General features: G+C 37.0%; 1 protein-coding gene across 8 annotated transcripts in view; it reads right to left on the reverse strand.

Moving 5' to 3' along the window:
* ERC2 (ELKS/RAB6-interacting/CAST family member 2) overlaps positions 1-24,722 on the reverse strand; it is a 1,046,379-nt gene that overhangs the window by 646,745 nt on the left and 374,912 nt on the right. For all 8 annotated transcript variants that reach the window (XR_005210796.1, XR_005210797.1, XM_037798515.1 and 5 more), the window contains one exon: positions 4,865-5,032. Coding sequence is in view for 6 of the 8 variants with exons in the window: in XM_037798515.1 (XP_037654443.1) it covers positions 4,865-5,032 (168 nt within the window). In the remaining 2 variants the exon portion in view is untranslated. The remainder of the gene's footprint in view (positions 1-4,864; positions 5,033-24,722) is intronic.

Here is a 24,722-nt window from a genome sequence, read left to right on the forward strand (position 1 = left end):
TTGCATATCGTGGGTGCTCAATAAAAAAATCCTCAGATGAAACTCACTCAGACAAGTGTAGGGAAGGGTCTGTCTGGAGTCAGACTATTTTGGGAGAGTCAACTGATGCATTGTCAAGTATAACTCAATAACAACTGAAATAATCAACCCAGCAGCAGAAGGAGAGCCAGGCTCCCAGGTGTGGCCCTTGAAGAGGATCAGCTTTAATCAAAATGCAAAGACTCAACATGATCAGAGTAATCACTTAGCAACAACAACCTTCAATTATAAGAGACAAAATGGGCATTTTGAACAGCTTGTATACTTTAGACTTCAAAGGAGCTAAACATTTATTTCTTTGTATCTTCTTTCCTTCATTTATTACCTGCTTATAAACAACAGAATGAAAATGAAATGTAATTAAGATTTTGTCTGGAATTATTACTAGCCAATGATAATGAAATCACTGAGACTTTATGTCCTATTCACCAGTTCTCTATCGTGCACCCATGTGTCCAGTAGAATGTTTGCTCAACGAGGGCTGGAACCACATGTGGCACATAGCAGACAATAAGAAACATACATCAAATGAAGGGATGCATGAGTCTACAGGGCAGGGATCATCAACATGAGGGCCACAGAAATGCTTCAAGGTATCTGTGAGCCCCATGAGATTATACACCTTACTGTGTGTGAGTATGAACGCATAGATAACAATTTGAATTCTTCTGGGGAGCAGGCCTATAGATTTTATGAGATTCTCAGATGGATTGAGTATATTAAACAAAAAATGTTATGGAACCTTGCTATGGAGCTGCCACAGACTTAACCTGAGGTGTTGCCCTTTGCCTGAGTGAACAGAAAATGCCTGCATTCATTGTTATTCACTCTTAAACAAGTAGAACCCTTCTCTGATCTATTTGGGACAGAACTGAATATAAAAGTGAGCATTATGTGCCACTGTCACATAACACATCTTCCAAAAAGCATGCAAGAGTTGCCATGCCTGGCAGTTTGGAAATCATGTTGGGCTGAGGAAAAGCGCACTTGACAGAAAACAAACAAATCTCTGAATTTGGGGGTAGAATGAAATAGATGGTCACGTTCATATTACCTTCATTTTCAGTATCATTCTAAGGCATAAAAAGGTGATCCAATTTAAATATAAAAGTCTGAGCTCTGTGAATGCGGGAATGCATGAATGCAGACTCAAAAATTCAAAGGAGACACAAAGCAAAACACACAGAACAGATTGTAACAAGAGACACAGGGTAGAGTATCTAGGGTCAACTTCCCCAGATGTTTCTGATACACAATAGTATTAGTAATGCTAATAGCACCAATGATGATAAACACAATTTATACCTCTAACTCTTTACTATTGTCAAAGAACTCTCTGTGCAGATGCATCAGCCTGGTCCAGTCAAGACAAGACATGTCTTGTCCACATCACACGATCAATAAATGGGGAGGCTGAGGCACGTCCACACAACTCCCATGGTGAAATGCTGGGCTCCTCATATAACATCATACTTCAGAGCACAGAATAATTTCTAGGTCTTCTTCCAAACTTCTGGATATGTTTGTAATTATTCATTGAAATCCACAAAAATCAAGGTGCTCAAGAAAGCCAATTCATTATTATCCCCACTGCAGTAGAATCATGTGTTGGTGGAAGGGGTAAGCTGGTATGTAGGAAACATCAAGGGAAGTAGCAAAATAAGAAACTTGGCCTTTGGGTCCTTTGAAGCTATTTTAAAAAATAAAATGTTATGTTAAGCACTATGCGGTGTATCTGTGTGTGCGTGTGTGTAATTATTATTCCATTGATTTATTGCACACATGTCAAAGAGCGTCTGGGCATTTGTACAAGTTAAAACAAACCAACCCAGCAGCCAAGCCGCACGGCCACAAACCCAACATCTTGCCTCCCACCCCTTGCCCCACCCTTTGCCCTACCACCTTCCCAGGGCAAAGTCCCTGGTAGCAAAAGCCTTCTTTACAGAGATGAACCATTATGCCAGTGGTGTCTGTCGTGTATACCATGTTCTAAAAGAATAGCCAAAGCCACCTGACGGCACAGATATTCCAAAGAAGCCGGCAGGACTCTTCTCATATTAAAGAGAGACTTCTTCTGTTTTGGCAGGAGCTTTCAATAATGACCTAGGAATCAAATTGCAAGGAACTATCCCATGTAACCTCCTCAGAGGACAAACACTGTATCTTTCATTTAAATTAAAACTCAGGGCTTTTGTTGCAGGGCATGATGAAACATAACATATCCCCTCTACAGAAATGTCCGCAGACTAACCCCTGCACAGTAGGCAGGGAGACTCTTGCCTCTTCCTGCTTCTCCGAGGACTGGGGAAATCACTTTAATGTATTCTACCCTGCTGCCAAAAACCCTTTGCCTGTGATCCAACAATTAGAGCTAATTTCAACCTAAATTGTTTCCTCTAAGAGATGGACATCATTAGGTAACTTTCTCCGTTTCCGTTTACAGAGAGATCTTAAAAGAAGAAAAACAGCAAAAGAAAATTCCTTGGGTGTTTCCAGCTGATAAAATCATTAATCTCACACTCCCAACTTCAAAGCAGAAGACTATAAAATCATCTCATTTTCTCCACACACGGAGAATAATTTTCCCTACTTCAAAGCATGGTCTATTTATTGGGTCATTTTATTGAATGTGGGATGGAAGCTATCCACATAATGTCACCACCGTCTTTTTCATGAAATATGTAAAGGTCTACTTTGGAGTGTATTAATTCAAAAGAGGTAAAATACAAGGGAGAAAAATAAGAAAAGGGGAAGAGGCCAGGAATCCACCACTCATCAGCGCAAGGTAGTGAGGACAAAAGCCTTTCCAAACCGACTTTTCTCGTTCCTTCCTTCCCGTGAGGAAGCAGCAAGAGGCCTGACTTCCTGTTTGGGCAAAACCTCTGCAGACTCTCTTGCTTCTCAAATTCCCTTCTACCCAACATGCAGCAACACAATTACACTAAGTTTATCAATAACCCTGATACAACCGACAACTTCAGGCAAACTGTGGGAATAGTCAGTCAATGTGTGAATAATAGCAGTGAAAAAACACTTGTGCAATAGAACAGGAGTCAGCAAACTAACCGACCCTGTTCAGAGTAAGACACCTGGGGAGAGGACAAGCCACCCACTCAACCATCTTCCCACAGAATCCTAATGCCAGGGGTCGGGAAACTTGTTTTATAAAAGGCAGATAGTAAATGGTTTCAGCTTTGTGGGTTATATGGTCTCTGCTGTAGCAAGAAAGCAATAGACAGTATGTAGACGTATGGGCAATAAAACTTTATTTACAAAAACAGGTGGCAGGCTGGGTTCAGCCTGTAATCCATAGCTTCTCGGCCCCTACTCTAGACCAGTACTTGATGATGAAAATGTTCTATAGCTGACCTGTGCCATACAATAGTCACTAGACCACCCACATGTTATATTAAATACTTGAAATGTGTCTAGTATCGTTAAGGAACAAAATTTTTAATTTTATTGAATTTTACTTAATTTAAATTTAAATAGCCACAAGTCGCTAGTGGCTACCGTATTACACAGCACTGCCCTAGACACTGTTCCCAGCTGCCTCCTCAAAGGAAATACAAGCAAACTTCCAATTTATGGCATAGATTAAAGTTTTTGCCTTGAAAAAGAAAATACACATGTCTCCACATTCAAAATGGTAAGCTGTATACAACTGAAATCGGTATTTCTTTAATGTGAAATATCTGCATCACTGTGGCCAAAGTGATCATTTTGATTTGAGGCAAACAAATAACTGCCTATTAGCCAAGGGTCAAGTGCACAGGACTGAGTCGGGTCCATGACAAGACCATCCAGTCCAGAACACTGTTTTCCTTCTCAGGACACTGCCCTACACCTTAACCACAGACCTACTCAAAGCCCCAGTAATCCTGAAGCAGTTCCAAACCTCCCCACTGATCCAAAAAGTACATGCAAGACTCATGCAAACACATGGCCAAAAGAACCTGAGAGAGCTTGCATTTCCATTAAAGTGCTTCCCCAAAAGTAATCCACACACCAGAAAAATCAGGGATATTCAGCGTCTTCTTTGCTATTTCCCACATGTAACAATTCATTTTCTGTTTTATTTACACAATAACTGGATTGTGTTTTGCATTTCTTAGCAGAACCAAAGAGGTAATCCAATAAGGAGAAGCAAGGAAATATGATAGTAACATATACTTGTTTTTCTTCTAAGTATGAATAAGAAATAGCAAACCAGTATTTCTGCACACAATACCAGCTTCCCTCAATGGGAAAAGAATCCTGAAAATTGAGGACATTTTTTAGGAAGTAAGAAACTCTTGGAACCAGAGATGTCAGGAGAGGGACATGTATAGACATAAAGAAACGTTAAGGTAGGTGACAGTCTAGGTATTTTATGATTTTTGATAAAATGAAACCATTCCATTTCCAATTCATTATTCATGGTTCCCAAATCCAAAAAGCTCTGAAAAATCGAAAAGAACTTTCCAAGTGTGAAGCAAATTCCTTTGATGGCATAAACTTACATGAACAGACAAGAGGTTACTTACAGTCTTTTTTTAATTCTACTTTAATGTGAGAATTTTTGTGTGAGAATTCTGTTTTTCCGCAGAAATGTTCATGTATTTGCTTATAGGGTATCACTTTAACCCTATTGCGAATGTTATACAGCCTATGAAAGATACATGCAATGGATCTTACCTTTCCAAAATCCCCAAAAATCTGAATTCCAAAATATATCTGGCCCAAAAGGTTAGAATAAGGGATCTTCTAAGAAAAGCTGTTCATGTAGGACATGTTCTATCAGCGCAGCGTCTCTGCTGTCGGGAATCCTGAGACAGTGCCTTACCTCAGTCTGCAGGATGGCAGCCCTCTGTTCTTTGGCAGTAAGCGACTCTTTAAGCACTTCAATGTGTTGCTTGCAATCTGAATTTTGATTGCTAAGGGTTTCAAGCTTTGTTTGTAAGGCAAGAAGTTCTGACTCCTTCTTTGAAAGTTCCTGCTTCAGCTGATCAATCTGTGGGAGGAAAAAAAAAAAAAATTGCAACAAATTAGAAACTGCTACTCTGGCCCTTTACATTCAAGAACTACTGATCTCTATTCATTTTCAATAGTCAATGGTCATTAATCCAACAGGGAGGACCATGAGTTTGCTTGAAAAGATGGCCTTAGGGGTGACACAGCTAGGAGTCTGGGGAGACTCTTTAAGGTGGCTGAGAACATAGAAACGGGAAAGGTATGGTCAGCAGACTGCCTTCCACCCTACTGAAGATCAAGATCCACATTTCAATGAACACTTCCTGGTCAAAAGCACTCATCCTTGAACCCATGACATCTACTCAACATTGTACTTATAAGGCTCAATGGGGGCTAATAAGGGTGGTCAACCCCAAGGCATAACCTGGACCTTCACTGTAGAAGAGATTCCTCAATGGAATCATTTGACAAAAAAGAATCTTCCAAAAACAAACAAAAAAACAAAGTAAGATTTGGGGATTTTGTTTTTGCTTATGATATATAGTGAGAAAACACAAAATGGCATAAATTATACATAAGATATAATATACATAAGGTATAAGCAAAAAGGATACCAAAAAAATTGATTATTCAATACACAAAAAAACTCATTGGAATTACACATGTCCCATCTCATTTCCTTCTCCCTCACTCCACCCCATTGAAAAAAAAACACATGATCATCTCAATTGACAAGAAAAACAATTTTGTGTTTGTTATTTCCTTGCTTTATGTTTTAGGCTTTTTTACTCAACTTCATTTCCTGGAGATAAAACCATGCTATTATACACACAAATCATTAATTTTCATTGCAATAGAGTATTCCATTGTAAGTATTCACCACAATTTATTTAAGCACTCTGCTCTTGAGAGACATTGGGCTTGGTTCCAAGTATTTTCTATGACAAACAGTCCTCTTCTAAATATTTTTTACCAATTACCTGGCACACATATGCAATAATTTTCTTGAATGACTATCTAGCAATTAAATTGCTCAACCATTAGTAGATATATATATATATATATATATATATATATATATATATATATATATATATAGAATGCTACATCCAACAATGTAGAATACACATTCTACACAACACACATTCTTCACAAGGGCACATGGATCATTCTTTAGGATAGACCATATGTTAAGTCACAAAACAAGTCTTAATAAATTTTAAAAATTGAAATAATCCAAAGTATATTATCCAACCACAATGGAATGAAGCTAGAAAACAGTGACAGAAGGAGAAATGGAAAATTCACAAATATGAGGAAATAAAACAACATAATTTTAAACAACCAATGGTCCAATATAAGAAAACCAATCAATGTAATACACCACATTATTAGAATGAAGGAAAAAAAACACATGATCATCTCAATTGACAATAAAAAGAATTTGATGAAATCCAGTAACTTTTTTGATTCAGAGAAGTATGAATTGAAGGTAACTTCCTCAACATGATAAAGGGCATATATGCAAAAACCCACAGCTAACATCATACTCATTGAAAAACTGGAAGTTTTCCCCCTAAGATCAGGAACAAAACAGAAGTACATGCTATCTCCAATACTATTCAGCAATGTACTAAAGTGCTAGCCAGAAGCAATAAGGAAATAAAAAGAAATAAAAGGTAATCAAATTAGAAAGGAAGAAGTAAAACTATCCCTATTTGCAGATGACATTACCCTATATAGAGAAAACAAGGTTCTACAAGAAAGCCACCAGAGCTAACAAATGAATTAAACAATGTGGCAGGGTATAAGATCCATATGTAAAAATCAGTAGTGTTTCCATACAACACTAAAAGTCTGAAATAACTGAAAAAATATTTAACCAAGGATGTAAAGGACTTGTATATGGAAAACTACACATCACTACTGAAAGAAATTAAAGGAGACCTAAACAAATGGGAAGATATTCTATGCTCATGTGTTGGAAGACTCAATATCACTAAGATGTCAATACTAACCAATGTTATCTACAGATTTAGTGCAATCCCAATCAAAATTCCAACCACCTTCTTCACAAATTCAAACGGAAGGGCAAGGAAACCTGAATAAACATAACCATATTGAAAAAGAACAATAAAATTGGAGGACTCACACCTCCCAATTTCAAAACTGATTACAAAGTTACAATAATCAAAATAGTGTGGTACTGGCACAAGAACAGAAATACAGACCAGTAGAGTAGAAATGAGAATGCTAAAATAAACCCACACATCTATGATGGATTTTTGATAAGGGTGTCAAGTCCTCTCAAAGGAGAAAAAATAGTCTTACCAACAAATGGTGAAGGAAAACTGGATATCCACCTTCCAAAGTGTGAAAGAGTGAATCCCTACCTCATACTACATATAAAAATTAGCTCAAAATGGATCAACAACCTAAATATAAGAGCTAAAACCATAAAACTCTTAGAAGAAAACATGGGAAAATATCTTCAGGACCTTGTATTAGGCAATAGATTCTTAGACATTACACTGAAAGTATGAACAACACAAGAAAAAAAATAAATTGGACATCAAAATTAAAAACATTTGTGCATCAAAGGACATTATCAAAAAAGTGAGAAGACCACCAATAAAGTGGATAAAAATTTGGTAATCATATATCTGATAAGGGCTTAATATGCACAATAAATGAAGAGCTACAAATCAAAAGTCAAAGGACAAGGAACCCAATTGAAAAATGGGCAAAGAACTTGAATGGGCGTGTATCCAAAGAAGATATACAAATGACCAATAAGTACATGAAAAGATGCTCCATATCATAAGCCATTAGAGAAACGGAAATCAAAACCACAATGGGAGGGAGGTCAAAATATGACAGCATAGGGAGATGTGGGATTTAATTAATCCTCTAGGGCAGCTTGTAAATAGCTAGGAACTGCCCGGAACAATGGTTTGGAGGACTTACGAGACCAGATGCACATTGTATACCAACCATGAATGATGTGAAGGGCTGAGAATGATAAACCACAGCACAGAACTGTAAGTAAATTCTTCCACACAGTGAAGGCAGTTGCTCCTCCCCCTGCTGGCACAGCAGGCTGTCTAGGAGTCTCTCTCTGATGGTAAACAGAAGCCCTTTCTACTAGGAGCAAGGAAAGGGGAGCTCAACCAGGCTCCAATTGCAGATTTGATTAACAAATTCAGACTGCTGAATACCAATACCAGCTCTGAGCACACATAGATCTACAATGTAAACAAGAAATAAACCCCATATCAGCCTCACTCCCAGCAGGGAGTTGGCAGGGCTGACAAAAAAAGGTTTCTAGAGTTGGCTGAACTCAGAATACTGAAAAAGAGCTGTGCCCCAAGAAAAGGGGCACATAGAGCTGGGTATCTCTTTCCTTTTTTGTTGTTGTTGTTGTTTTTTTTTAGGCAGCCCATTAAAGAAAGCAGCAGGCATTCTACAATTTCAGCCCTGCCCTGGGCAAGGGTAGGAGCAGGGCTGAATGAAAGAAAAAATAGCTAATCAGGTGGAGGAGATAGTTCCCTAAAGAGCATATCTTCTCCCATGAAAGTGGGGTGCAGGGCCCAGAAAAAGTGGTGGCTCTCACTCAGGGAATTTAGACCCCAGGGGCTGGGATATCAATAGTAGTTTCAACCTACAAAAAGCAGAGCCCAGCCTGTCTCAAAAATGCTCCTGACAGTGGGGGAAAGGGAACTGCTTAAGAGTTCTGTAACTATCCTAGGCTGCAGGAACAGGGGACTGAAGAACATCTCCTCTCCACCCCCACCACAACCAAAAAAAGAGGGGGCAAGGCCCAGCAAACATGGGGACTGTTATTTAGAGAATTCAGACCCCAGGAGCTGGAAAACAGAAAGACTTTAAGCCCACCTTCAGCATCAGCCTCTCTCCCAACCACACACCTGGCTGGGATGGAGTCTACTGAGAATTAAGGGCACAATACCACTTTAGGCCTGTGGGGAGCAGCAGCTGACAAGCACCATCTGCTGGGCAGGACAGGAAATCACAGAATTAAGAGGCATTACAGGAAAGACTGGTAACCTGCTGGGTCTCAACCCCAGGGAACCTTGATACTGATAAACAACCCCTTTATGAGTCTTGGGCCTGATTTGTCTGGGAAAAATGACTGAGGTCAATGTTATGTAGGGGAACCCTCCAACCTGAACCAGACCTCCAGGTAAAAGTTGCAAGAGGCAACAAAAGGAGTGTTAAATATATAGAGAGGCAAACAAACAAACAAACAAATCAGCAGATTGACATTCCCTGAGGAGGTAGAGGGAAGAGAGAGCTTTATCCTGGGGGTGAAACAACTGTACAAAAAAAAGGGGACAATCTCAAAAAACTTCCATTATAGGCAAGTCAAGAATCAGAAAAATAAGATCTGAAAAATTCAGATCATTAAACATAAGCTGTGTTAGAGATTGAGAATAAGCTGAACTGAATGTCAAAGAACAGTTAGAGAACAAAGCTAACCAATAAGAAAACTCTAGGCAAAAGAGAGAAAACTATCTCCAGAATAAACTAATCAAGAAAACTAGATGCCTAGACACACAAAAAACATGAGTCATACTAGGAAGCACAAAGATATGGCCAAGTCAAAGGAACAAACTAAAACTTTGGTTGTGATACTGGAGACGAAACAACTAATTGAAAATTTCAAACTAATCTTCTAAATCAAATCAATGTGCTGAAGGAAAATGTGGTAAAAGAGATGAAGGATATAAAGAAGACACTGAGCATGAAGAAGAACATAGGAGCTTTCCAAAAAAATGACAGAACTTATGGGAATGAAAGGCACAACAGAAGAGCTTAAAAACATAATGGAGACATACAACAGCACACTTGGAGAGGCAGAAGAAAGGATCAGAGATCTGGAGGACAGGACATCTAAAATCCTGAGCACAAATGAACAGATAGGGAAAAGAATGGAAAAAATATGAGCTGGGTCTCAGGGAACTAATGACAACATGAAGTGCACAAATATCTGTGTTACAGGTGTCCCAGAAGGAGAAGTGAAGGGAAAAGGGACAGAAAGAATAATGGGGGAAATAATCACTGAAAATTTCCCAAATCTTACGAAAGACATAAAATTACATTTCCAAGAAGAGTGGTGTACCCCAAACAAAATAGATCCAAACAGACCTACTCCAAGACACTAATTAGATTGTCAAATGCCAAAGACAAAGAGAGAATTCTGAAAGCAGCAAGAGAAAAGCAATCCATCACATATAAGGGAAGCTCCATAAGACTAAGCATGGTTTCCTCAGCAGAAACCATGGAGGTGAGAAGGCAGTGGTATATTATATATATAAATATATAAGATACAGAAAGATAAATACTACCAAACAAGAATTCTATACGTAGCAAAACTTCAAAAATGACAGAGTTAAAAATATTTACAGATAAAAAAAACACTGAGAGAGTTTGTGAACAAGAGACCTGCTGTACAAGAAATACTAAAAGAAGTACTATAGACAGTTAGGAAAGGACAGTAGAAAGAGGTTTGGAGAAGACTGTAGAAATGAACAGCATCAGTAAGGATAACTATAAGGGTAAAAAGAGAGAAAGAGAAAAAATAAGATATGACATATAAAATACAAAGGACAAAATGTTTGAAGAAAGTACTACCTTTATAACAATAACATTAAATATTAATGTATTAAACTCCCCCAATCAAAAGACAAAGACTGGAAGAATGGATTAAAAAACAGGATCCATCTATATGCTGTCTATAAGGAACTCACTTTAGACCTAAGGACAAAAATAGGGTGAAAGTGAATAGTTGGAAAAAGCTATTTCACGAAAACAACAACCAGAAAAGAGTGGGGTTAACTTTAATAATATCAGACAAATTAGACTTCACATGTAAAACAAAAAAGACAATGAAAGATACTATATATTAATAAAAAGGACAATTCATCAAGTAGAAACAACAATCATATATTTATGCACCAAATCAGAGTCCAAAAAATATATGAGGCAACACTGAAGGAAGAAGAAGACACCTCTACAATAATAGTTGGAAACTTAATACACCACTCTCATCAATGAACAGAACATCTAGAAAGATGATCAATAAGGAAACAGATATCTTTTTTAATGTAATTTTATTGAGATATTCATACACCATATAATCCATCCAAAGTATACAATCAATGCCTCACTGTATCATCGTATAATTGTGCATTCATCACAATTTTAAAACATTTTCATTACTCAAAAAAATAAAATATATATAGAAAATAGAGAAGAACACTCAAGCCATCCCATACCCCTTATCCCCCTCTATTATTTATATATTTGTGTTATTATTTTATTACTTGTCTGACCATACACTGGTTAAAAGGAGTGTCAGTAAAAAAGTCAAGGTGAATTAACATGGGAGCACAACATACCAAAACTTATGGGATGCAGCAGAGACAGAGCTGAGAGGGAAATTTTTGCCATAAAAGCCTATATTAACAAAGAAGAAAGAGCAAAAATAGAGGACTTAGCTGCTCACCTGGTGAAGCCAGAGAAAGAACAGCAACTAACCCCAACGCAGACAAAAGGAAAGAAATAACAAAAATTAGAGCAGAAATAAATGAAATTGAGAACATGTAAACAACAGAGAGAATCAACAAAACCAGTTGTTTTTGAAAAAATCAGTGAAACCATGAACTAGAACAAATGTATGACACTATAACTAGAAGTTAATAATAGAGGGGCATATAGGGAAAATAATATACCTATTGCAAACTATATACCACAGTTAGTAGTATTTCAACGTTCTTTCATCAACAGTAACAAATGTACTATACAATACTATGAGTCAACAATGGAGGGGATGGTTAGGGGTATGGAAGGATTTGTGTTTCTTTTTTTGTCTTTCTTTCTTTCCTGGAGTAATGAAAATGTTCTAAAAATTGAAAAAAAAATTAATTGTGGTGATGCATGCACAGCTATATGGTGGTGCTGGGGGCAATTGATTGTATACTTGGGATCTTTGGATAATTGCATGGTATGTGAACAATCTCAAAAAAAAAAAGCTAAAAAAATTAAAAAAAAAAGAAGTACATGTATAGGTAATGCATATACATTTTAGAGAATACAGATTTACAATTTAAAATGAGCCATAATCCTCCTAACAAATTACTGCAATTGAAATTTTGGTCTATTTCCTTCCAAAATTCCCATACCTTAGTAAACTTCTAATAGATATTTTATATGTATATGAGAAAGTTTTCCTTTCTCCTTTTATTTCAATTTAGAGTTAACTGTTACATTTATTTACAAAAGTATGAAAATGAGTTCTATTCACTATAAACTGAGAAGCAGATAAAGCTGAATTACATTGGTTATTTAAACAACACACATTCTGTCAAGTGACTTTTTTTTTTAATTTAGATTTTTGGGGGAAGTTTGGGTTTTTAAAAACAGCTAGAAATTGAACCACTGAACAAAATCCATGGATCCTAATTAATACTGATTTAGTTTGATCCTTAAATGAACTATATCATCACTATCCTCTAAATTTCAGCCCAAGATTGTTTCTTCATCTCCTCCTTGAGAGACTGTAAGTTTTTGTCTTCAGAGGGATATATTCAATTTAAGAGTCATGCTGCTGAAACTGAAGTCATGTAGATTTCTGGCTAAACAGCTGACCTGAGCAAAGAGTGGCCAAATATTTAATGTCCATGACATGTTTAGTGAAAAAAGGTAAGCTACAGAATAATATCTATTTATGTAATCCATTTTTATGAAAATATAAACATTAGATGGATATCTAGAAAAAACATGGGAATACTATAATCCAAAATATCAACAGTAATATCTCTAGGTGGTAGAGTTTTGGGTGATTATTATTTTTTCTTCATTCATGTCTATATTTTAAATTTTTTCTTCAATAAGCAGATATTACATTTTTTATGTATTACCTTTATAATAAAAAATATGTTATGGTAAGGTCACAGTCATTGACCAAAACCAAAATGACACTTCAATAAAGGAAATTATATTTGTTTCCAAAAAAAAGCCCTTTTACTGAGAGTTTCTTCATCAATGCATATTTAATGTTATCAAGCATTTTTCCTGCACCTCATGATTCATCACAACTTTTTTACCTTTAATACTTTACTGTAATGAATACTATGAAAAAACCCATTTGATCATGATATATTTTTATGTGTTTCTGGATTCAGCTTGCTACAAATTTGGAAGGATTTACCTTTGTTTATAAGTAAGACTGGTTTATAATATTCCTATATTTTACTGTCCTTTTCAGAATTTAGTATCAATCTAGCCTCCCAAATGGATTGGGGAGTGGTCCTTTTCTTCTGTATTCTGAAATGGTTTGTGTAAGTTTGGACTTTTTTTTTTTTCAATTAATGTCCATTAGAAATCACCAGCAAAACTATCTGGAGCTACTATTTTTCTTTTTTTCAAAGATCATTACTGACTAAATCCATTTTTAATGGTTTAGGACTGTTCATATTTCTAATTCTTTTGGGTGAGTTTTGATAATTTTATATTCCTAAGAACATTTCATTTCATGTAAATTTTCTCATTTATTGGGAAGAAATTGTTCTTTTATCTTTTTTATATATATGGCTTCTATGATTATGCCCTTTTTTCACTCCTAATATTCTTCATTTGTACCCTCTCTTTTTCTTGATGAGTCTCAGCAGAGGTATGTCAAGTTGAATAATCTATTCATGGAGTCAATTTTAGTTTTGTTGATCATCCTATTACATTTTTATGTTATACTCCATTAATCTGTGCTCTGATATTTAAATTATTTCCTTCATTCTAATTGCTTTGTATTTATTCTATTTTCTTTCCCTACCTTCTTAAACTGGGTACATATTTCTCTAATTTTCATTCTTTTCTCTTTTCTTATATTAGCCTTCAAACTATTAATTTCCCTGTCAGTATCATTTTAGCTCTATCCTCTATTTAAATATGTAGTATTGGTTTCTAATCTCCATTATTATTTCTTCTTTGACTCATGAATAATTTATAAATATGTTTTGCAATTCCCGAATATGTGGGTGTTTTCTGGCTGTCTTTGTGGTTTGTTTTCTTTTTTTCACTTGCTTTGTGGATACAGAATATGGTCTGTTGAATACCAATCATTTGAAATTTGATGTGTCTTGCTTTATGACACACTACACAGCTAGTTGTCCTTTGTTTACTATGTGCTTGAAAAAAAAACATACCAAATAACTATTGGGTTCAATATTCTATATATGTGTATCAGATGATACATACTTTTAATTGGATTATTAAAATCTCCGATATTCTGATTTTTTAAATCTGCTTCATCTACTCTACTTACAGTGTATAAAATCATCCACTATCATGGTGAAATAATCAATCTCTCCTTAGAGTTATGCCAATAATTTGGCTCTGAAAATGGTTTCTCTGCCTTAAAGTATACAATAACTTTATTATGGTATTTGCCTAGTGTGTCTTCTTCCACTTTCAACCTACCTTTAAAGTATACTGTAGATAACTCTTCCAAATGGCATATAGCCAGATTCTATTATCCTGTCTAACAAAATTAACTGGAACATTTATTATCATTACAAATATATGTGATTTCATTTCAACCACCTTACCTTACCATGTGCTTTCTATTTGCACTGCCCATTCTGTTACCGTTCTTTTCTTTCCTGCATTGTTTTGAATGACATTTTTGTTTCATTCTATTTTTTTTTTGCCTCTACTCAATTAGAAGTTATAATTTTATTTTTTATATTTATTTGTTTTACTTTATTTCCAGTATTTAGGTTGTTACTCTCAAAATTATGACATGCTTACATTTTTAACTTAATGAAGGTTAAAGTCAATTTATATGTTTGTGTTCTTTCTGAATAATATAAGGACCCTGGGACACTTTAAGTCCAGTCAGCACCCTCTTGACATACACGTTATTGTTATCATGTATTTAACTGTCCTGTTTTGTTTTGTTTTTTTGTTTTTTTTTTTTTAATTCAGTTTTATTGAAATATATTCACAAACCATACAGTCATCCATGGTATACAATCAACTGTTCACAGTATGATCATATAGTTGTGCGTTCATCACCACAATCTATTTCTGAACATTTTCCTTACATCAGAAAGAATCAGAATAAGAATAAAAAATAAAAGTGAAAAGAGAATACCCAAACCATCCCCCCATCCCACCCTATTTGTCATTTAGTTTTTACTCCCATTTTTCTACTGATTTTTTTCCAATTTTTTAACTTTGTTTATCAAAAAATTAAAAACAAACAGGCAAACAACAACCAAAAAAACCCCACAACATTTCAAACAAAGCAATGGATTAAGGAAAACAAATAACCTAAAATAACTACTTTGCTTCCAATATGTTCCTACCATACCCCAAGAAAATTAATAAACCATGTCCAAACAGAGGAGTAAGAAAAACAAATATTCTAAAATAACTACATTGCTTCCAACATGTTCCTACCATACCCCAAGAAAATTAACAACCCCTAAGAAAACAAAGGAATAAGAGAAAAAAAAAACCTAAAATAACTCTATTGCTTCCAACATGATCTTACTATATCCAAGAAAGTTTACAAACCATAATCATTCCTGAGCATTCCCATAACATTGAGATTACCCTCCATAGTTTATCTGTTCTTATTAGATTATCATTCCCCCTCCACTAATTGGTATCTCTAGGTCCCCTACATTCTACAGTATAAAACATTGTACATTTTTCACAGAATTTACATTAGTGGTAACATACAATATCTCTCTTTTTGTGCCTGGCTTATTTTGCTCAGCATTATGTCTTTTTTTTTTTTTTTTTTTTTTAATCTTCATTTTATTGAGATATATTCATATACCACGCAGTCATACAAAACAAATCGTACTTTCGATTGTTCACAGTACCATTACATAGTTGTACATTCATCACCCAAATCAATCCCTGACACCTTCATTAGCACACACACAAGAATAACAAGAATAATAATTAGAGTGAAAAAGAGCGATTGAAGTAAAAAAGAACACTGGGTACCTTTGTCTGTTTGTTTCCTTCCCCTATTTTTCTACTCATCCATCCATAAACTAGACAAAGTGGAGTGTGGTCCTTATGGCTTTCCCAATCCCATTGTCACCCCTCATAAGCTACATTTTTATACAACTGTCTTCAAGATTCATGGGTTCTGGGTTGTAGTTTGATAGCTTCCGGTATCCACCACCAGCTACCCCAATTCTTTAGAACCTAAAAAGGGTTGTCTAAAGTGTGCGTAAGAGTGCCCACCAGAGTGACCTCTCGGCTCCTTTTGGATTCTCTCTGCCACTGAAGCTTATTTCATTTCCTTTCACATCCCCCTTTTGGTCAAGAAGATGTTCTCCGTCCCACGATGCCAGGTCTACATTCCTCCCCGGGAGTCATATTCCACGTTGCCAGGGAGATTCACTCCCCTGGGTGTCTGATCCCACGTAGGGGGAACGGCAGTGATTTCACCTTTAAAGTTGGCTTAGCTAGAGAGACAGGGCCACATCTGAGCAACAAAGAGGCATTCGGGAGGAGGCTCTTAGGCACAACCATAGGGAGGCCTAGCCTCTCCTTTGCAGCAACCGTCTTCCCAAGGGTAAAACCTGTGGTAGAGGGCTCAACCCATCAAACCACCAGTCCCCTATGTCTGTGGTCATGTTAGCAACCATGGAGGTGAGGTAGGCGAATACCCCTGCATTCTCCACAGGCTCCTCAAGGGGGCACTACATCTTTTTTTTTTCCTTGTTGTTTTTTTTTTTTTTTTAACTTTCCCTTCTTTTTTAAATCAACTGTATGAAAAAAAAGTTAAAAAGAAAACAAACATACAATAAAAGAACATTTCAAAGAGACCATAACAAGGGAGTAAGAAAAAGACAACTAACCTAATATAACTGCTTAACTTCTAACATGTTCCTACTTTACCCCAAGAAAGTTACCTAATATAGCAACATTTCTGTGAACTTGCTCATACTATATCCATCAGAAATTAACAGACCATAGTCATTCCTGGGCATCCCCCAGAACGTTAAATAGCTTATCTGTTCTTCTTGGATTATTGTTCCCCCTTCCTTAATTGCTCTCTATTGCTAGTTCCCCTACATTCTACATTATAAGCCATTTGTTTTATATTTTTCAAATTTCACATTAGTGGTAGCATATAATATTTCTCTTTTTGTGCCTGGCTTATTTCGCTTAGCATTATGTCTTCAAGGTTCATCCATGTTGTCATATGTTTCACGAGATCGTTCCTTCTTACTGCCGCGTAGTATTCCATCGTGTGTATATACCACATTTTATTTATCCACTCATCTGTTGAAGGACATTTCGGTTGTTTCCATCTTTTGGCAATTGTGAATAATGCTGCTATGAACATTGGCGTGGAGATATCTGTTCGTGTCACTGCTTTCCGATCTTCCGGGTATATACCGAGAAGTGCAATCGCTGGGTCGAATGGTAACTCTATATCTAGTTTTCTAAGGAACTGCCAGACTGACTTCCAGAGTGGCTGAACCATTATACAGTCCCACCAACAGTGAATAAGAGTTCCAATTTCTCCACATCCCCTCCAGCATGTGTAGTTTCCTGTTTGTTTAATGGCAGCCATTCTAACCGGTGTTAGATGGTATCTCATTGTGGTCTTAATTTCCATCTCTCTAATAGCTAGTGAAGCTGAACATTTTTTCATGTGTTTCTTGGCCATTTGTATTTCCTCTTCAGAGAACTGTCTTTTCATATCTTTTGCCCATTTTATAATTGGGCCGACTGTACTATTGTCATTGAGTTGTAGGATTTCTTTATATATGCAAGATAACACTCTTTTGTCAGATACATGGTTTCCAAAAATTTTTTCCCATTGAGTTGGCTGCCTCTTTACCTTTTTGAGAAATTCCTTTGAGGTGCAGAAACTTCTAAGCTTGAGGAGTTACCATTTATCTATTTTCTCTTTTGTTGCTTGTGCTTTGGGTGTAAAGTCTAGGAAGTGGCCGCCTAATACAAGGTCTTGAAGATGTTTTCCTACATTATCTTCTAGGAGTTTTATGGTGCTTTCTTTTATATTGAGATCTTTGGTCCATTTTGAGTTAATTTTTGTGTAGGGGGTGAGGTAGGGGTCCTCTTCATTCTTTTGGATATGGATATCCAACTCTCCCAGCCCCATTTGTTGAAAAGACCATTATGACTCAGTTCAGTTACTTTGGGGGCCTTATCAAAGATCAGTCGGCCATAGATCTGAGGGTCTATCTCCAAATTCTCAATTCGATTCCAGTGATCTATATGTCTATCTTTGTGCCAGTACCATGCTGTTTTGGCAACTGTGGCTTTATAATAAGCTTCAAAGTCAGGGAGTGTAAGTCCTCCCACTTCGTTTTTCCTTTTTAGAGTGTCTTTAGCAATTCGAGGCATCTTCCCTTTCCAAATAAATTTGATAACTAGCTTTTCCAAGTCTGCAAAGTAGGTTGTTGGAATTTTGATTGGGATTGCATTGAATCTGTAGATGAGTTTGGGTAGAATTGACATCTTAATGACATTTAGTCTTCCTATCCATGAACATGGAATATTTTTCCATCTTTTAAGGTCCCCTTCTATTTCTTTTAGTAGAGTTATGTAGTTTTCTTTGTATAGGTCTTTTACATCTTTGGTTAAGTTTATTCCTAGGTACTTGATTTTTTTAGTTGCTATTGAAAATGGCATCTTTTTCTTGAGTGTCTCTTCAGTTTGTTCATTTCTAGCATATAGAAACATTACTAACTTACGTGCATTAACCTTGTATCCCGCTACTTTGCTAAATTTGTTTATTAGCTCTAGTAGCTGTATCATCGATTTCTCAGGGTTTTCTAGATATAAGATCATATCATCTGCAAACAATGACAGTTTTACTTCTTCTTTTCCAATTTGGATGCCTTTTATTTCTTTGTCTTGCCGGATTGCCCTGGCTAGCACTTCCAGCACAATGTTGAATAACAGTGGTGATAGCGGGCATCCTTGTCTTGTTCCTGATCTTAGAGGGAAGGCTTTCAGTCTCTCTCCATTGAGTACTATGCTGGCTGTGGGTTTTTCATATATGCTCTTTATCATGTTGAGGAAGTTTCCTTCAATTCCCACCTTTTGAAGTGTTTTTATCAAAAAGGGATGTTGGATTTTGTCAAATGCTTTTTCAGCATCTATTGAGATGATCAATTGATTTTTCCCTTTTGACTTGTTAATATGTTGTAATACATTGATTGATTTTCTTATGTTGAACCATCCTTGCATGCCTGGAATAAACCCCACTTGGTCATGGTGTATGATTTTTTTAATGTGTCTTTGGATTCGATTTGCAAGTATTTTGTTGAGGATTTTTGCATCTATATTCATTAGGGAGATTGGCCGGTAGTTTTCCTTTTTTGTAGCATCTTTGCCTGGTTTTGGTATTAGATTGATGTTAGCTTCATAAAATGAGTTAGGTAGTGTTCCATTTTCTTCAATGTTTTGAAAGAGTTTGAGTAAGATTGGTGTCAGTTCTTTCTGGAAAGTTTGGTAAAATTCCCCTGTGAAGCCATCTGGCCCTGGGCATTTATTTGTGGGAAGATTTTTGATGACTGATTGGATCTCTTTGCTTGTGATGGGTTGGTTGAGGTCTTCTATTTCTTCTCTGGTCAGTCTAGGTTGTTCATATGTTTCCAGGAAATTGTCCATTTCCTCTACATTCTCCAGTTTGTTGCCATACAGTTGTTCATAGTATCCTCTTATAATTTTTTTAATTTCTTCAGGATCTGCAGTTATGTCACCTTTTTCATTCATTATTTTGTTTATATGGGTCTTCTCTCTTTTTGATTTTGTCAGTCTAGCTAGGGGCTTGTCAATCTTGTTGATCTTCTCAAAGAACCAACTTTTGGTGATATTTATCCTCTCTATTGTTTTTTTGTTCTCTATGTCATTTATTTCTGCTTTAATCCTTGTTATTTCTTTTCTTCTACTTGGTTTAGGATTGGTTTGCTGTTCATTTTCTAGCTTCTTCAGTTGATCCATTAGTTCTTTGATTTTGGCTCTTTCTTCCTTTTTAATATATGCGTTTAGTGCTATAAATTTCCCCCTTAGCACTGCTTTTGCTGCATCCCATAGGTTTTGGTATGTTGTGTTCTCATTTTCATTCGTCTCTATATATTTAGTAATTTCTCTTGCTATTTCTTCTTTAACCCACTGATTGTTTAGGAGTGTGTTGTTTAACCTCCAGGTATTTGTGAATTTTCTAAGTCTCTGATGGTTATTGACTTCTAATTGTATTCCCTTGTGGTCAGAGAATGTGCTTTGAATAATTTCAATCTTTTTAAATTTATTGAGGCTTGTTTTATGTCCCAGCATATGATCTATTCTGGAGAAAGTTCCATGAGCACTAGAAAAGTATGTGTATCCTGGTGATTTGTGATGTAATGTCCTGTATATGTCTGTTAAATCTAATTCATTTATCAGATTGTTTAGGTTTTCAATTTCCTTATTGGTCTTCTGTCTGGTTGATCTATCTATAGGAGAGAGTGATGTGTTGAAGTCTCCCACAATTATTGTGGAAACATCAATTGCTTCCTTTAGTTTTGCCAGTGTTTCTCTCATGTATTTTGTGGCACCTTGGTTGGGTGCATAGACATTTACGATTGTTATTTCTTCTTGCTGAATTGCCCCTTTTATTAGTACGTAGAGGCCTTCTTTGTCTCTCAAAACATCCCTGCATTTGAAGTCTATTTTATCTGAGATTAATATTGCTACACCTGCTTTCTTTTGGCTGTAGCTTGCATGAAATATTTTTTTCCATCCTTTCACTTTCAGTTTCTTTGTGTCCCTGTGTCTAAGATGAGTCTCTTGTATGCAACATATTGATGGTTCATTTTTTTTGATCCATTCTGCGAATCTATATCTTTTAATTGGGGAGTTTAATCCATTTACATTCAACGTTATAACCGTGAAGGCATTTCTTGAATCAGCCATCTTATCCTTTGGTTTATGTTTGTCATATTTTTCCCCTCTGTCTATTAATATCCTTTATTGTACCCATACCGAATCTCTTTAGCACTGAACCTTTCTCCAAGTCTCTCTGTCCTTTCTTTGTTTCTCTGTCTGTAGGGCTCCCTTTAGTATCTCCAGTAGGGCAGGTCTCTTGTTAGCAAATTCTCTCAGCATTTGTTTGTCTGTGAAAAATTTAAGCTCTCCCTCAAATTTGAAGGAGAGCTTTGCTGGATAAAGTATTCTTGGCTGGAAATTTTTCTCACTCAGAATTTTAAATATATCGTGCCACTGCCTTCTTGCCTCCATGGTGGCTGCTGAGTAGTCACTACTTAGTCTTATGCTGTTTCCTTTGTATGTGGTGAATTGCTTTTCTCTTGCTGCTTTCAGAACTTGTTCCTTCTCTTCTGTGTTTGATAGTGTGATCAGTATATGTCGCGGAGTGGGTTTATTTGGATTTATTCTATTTGGAGTTCGCTGAGCATTTATGATTTGTGTATTTATGTTGCTTAGAAGATTTGGGAAGTTTTCCCCAGCAATTTCTTTGAATACTCTTCCTAGACCTTTACCCTTTTCTTCCCCTTCTGGGACACCAATGAGTCTTATATTTGGACGTTTCATATTATCTATCATATCCCTGAGGTCCATTTCGATTTTTTCAATTTTTTTCCCCATTCTTTCTTTTATGCTTTCATTTTCCATTCTGTCATCTTCGAGGTCACTGATTCATTGTTCAACTTCCTCTAGTCTTGTACTATGAGTGTCCAGAATCTTTTTAATTTGGTCAACAGTTTCTTTAATTTCCATAAGATCATCTATTTTTTTATTTAGTCTTGCAATGTCTTCTTTATGCTCTTCTAGGGTCTTCTTGATTTCCTTTATCTCCCGTACTATGGTCTCATTGTTCATCTTTAGTTCTTTGAGTAGCTGCCCTAGGTGCTGTGTCTCTTCTGGTCTTTTGATTTGGGTGCTTGGGCTTGGGTTATCCATATCGTCTGGTTTTTTCATATGCTTTATAATTTTCTGTTGTTTTTGGCCTCGTGGCATTTGCTGAACTTGATAGGGTTCTTTTAGGATTTGTAGACCAATTGAAGTCCTTATCTCTAATTTATCAGATCTACAGCTTCGTGGAGTACACTTTCTCTAACTAACCAGCAGGTGGCATCCACGAGCCACCTGTTTTCCACAAGCCAGTTCTCCCCTGCTTAGCCTTTTTGGTGAGTGGGGGAGTGAGTCTTGTGGGGTCCAATTGGTGTATCAAGCTTGCGTGTGTAGTTGGTGTTGCCTGCCCTGTATATGGGGCGTGTTTCTGGGCAGTCAGGGAGGGGGGGGGTGGCTCTAACAATCAAATCTCCCTGGTGATCCTAGAGTTTTAAAGCTGCTGCAATAGTCTAATCCTTCAGTTCAGTCCTGCCACAGTTTGTCTCTGCCACTGACCCACAAGTCCTTGGTATTGGCGTATGGCTCCTGAGACTTGCAAGTGGGCCCCTCTTCCAGGCCGTGCACCCCGGGTCCTCTGTTGAGGGATGACTGTGCTATGTCACAGGTGAGTGCCGTCCCCCCAGGGCGGTTCTGGGCTGCTGGGCTGTGTAGGGAGGCTCCCAGTCTGCTGAAATGATGGCTGAATGGGGCTTTGTTAATTCACACTGCTCTACCTTCCCAACTCTGGGACAATCAGCTGAGGTTGCAGGGAAGGCTAATGTCCACGCCCAGTTTTGTGGTGTGTGCCTGTTATTTGAAGCACTTCCGTCACACTGGGTTGTCTGGGGCAGTTCTCGGCTATGGGGCTGGCGATGGGCAGGAGTGTTTCCTGTCCACCAGGATGATGGCTGTGAGCGGACACCCCCCTTTTCTTGGGAAGTTGTGGTGTTTAGTGAATTTTCTCAGCCACTGGATTATTGCCTTTTGTCTCAGAGCTCTCCTAGTTCTGCTCTTGACTTGACCTGCCCAAATAGCAAGTCTTTGAAGCTTTCTGTATTGGGCTTCTTAGAGTAATTGTTTTAGAAAAAGAAAAAAGGATTAAAAAAAAACAAACAAACAAAAAAAAAACAACAAAAAAAAAAACGGGCCCTCCTCAGAGATCTAATGGGTTATTGAAATGCTAAGAGACAAAGCAACCAGGGCCATTAAGGAAAGGTCCACAGGGCAGAGAGATCAGCTTTTCTTCGGGATTTGCATATGCGCCTCAGGGCCCTTCCCCTTTCTATGTTCACCAGAACTCCAAAAATCCTCCGCTTTTATTTTGGAGTTTTTCGTGTTGTTTTTTTTCTATGCCTGTCTCCTCTCTGCTGGGCTGGCTGCTCTCAGATTCTCTGGTGTCTGGTCTCAGTCTATCTATGGTTGGAGTTTGAATCAGTAGAATGAGTTTCCGATAAGGGCCGCCACTGCAGTTCTCCCTTCTCCTTCCCAGAGCTGACAGCCCCTCCTCCCCCAGGACTGAGCCTGGCAGGGAGGGGCGCGGGTCCCCTGGCCGCAAAAACTTACAGATTTCGCTGATCTCAGCAGTTCCACGTTTTCATGAGTGTTGTATGAAGTATGCCCAAAGTCAGATTGCTCTGTGGTGTCCAGTCCACGCAGTTCCTGGCTTTCTACCTACTTTCCTGGAGGAGTAACTAAAACTTACAGCTCACCAGTCTGCCATCTTGCCCCGCCTCCTCCTGTTTTGTTTTAACTCTGTTGGACATCATTTTTTTACAGTCCATGTTTGTCCACATTTACCCACACATTTATCATCATCTTTGTTCATTATTCTTTCTTAAATCTCAAATATTCCGACAGGAATCTCCTTTTACCTGGAATACACCTTTTAAAATTTCCTTCAGTGGGGTTTTATTGGTGGCAAACTCAGTTCTTCTCTAAAAATATCCCAATTTTACTCTATTTTCTTGAATAGCTGCTGAGTATTAAAAGTAATTTTTTAGGTTAAGAGATTTTTTCCTCTTAGCATATTGAGGATATTATTCCACTATATTCTAACTACTGTTATTGCTATTGAAAATTCAGCTATCATTGCAAGTTCATTCCTTAAAAGTACTGGGTGTTTTTTCCCTTTAACTGCTTTTTGAAATATAATTTACATACCATTCAATTCACTCATTTGAGTACAATAGATGATTTTTAGTATAATCACAAACTTGTGCACCCATCAACATAATCTAATTTTAGGCCATTATCATCATCTCAAAAACAAACCTTGTAACCATTATCAGTCAATACCATCCTCCCACTCACAGACCCTGGCAACCATTAGTCTACTTTCTGTCTCTGTGGATTGGCCTGTTCTAGACATATCATATAAATGAAATCACTCAATAGGTGAATTTTATGAAGGTTTCTTTCATTTAGCTTAATGATTTCAAGGTTCATCCATGTTGTAGTATGTATTAGTACTTCATTCCCTGTTATTGCTGAATAATAATCCACTGTATGTATACATCGTATGATAACTGTCTATTCACCAGATGATGAACATTTAGGTTATTTCCAGGTTTTGGCTGTTATGAAAAATACTGTTAAGAACACGTATAGCTAAGTTCTTATGTCAATGCATGTTTTAATTTTCGTTGGCATATACCTACAAGTAAAATTGCTGGACCATACTGTAACTCGATATTTAGTATTTTGGGGAACTTATAAACTGCTTTCCAAACTGCTGCACCATTTAACATTCCCACCAGCAATGTATGAGGGTTTCAATTCCTCCACACTCTTGCCAAGACTTGTTATTATCTGTCTTT

Source organism: Choloepus didactylus, chromosome 1 (genome assembly GCF_015220235.1).
Source record: "Choloepus didactylus isolate mChoDid1 chromosome 1, mChoDid1.pri, whole genome shotgun sequence".
In the NCBI taxonomy this organism is placed as follows: domain Eukaryota; kingdom Metazoa; phylum Chordata; class Mammalia; order Pilosa; family Megalonychidae; genus Choloepus; species Choloepus didactylus.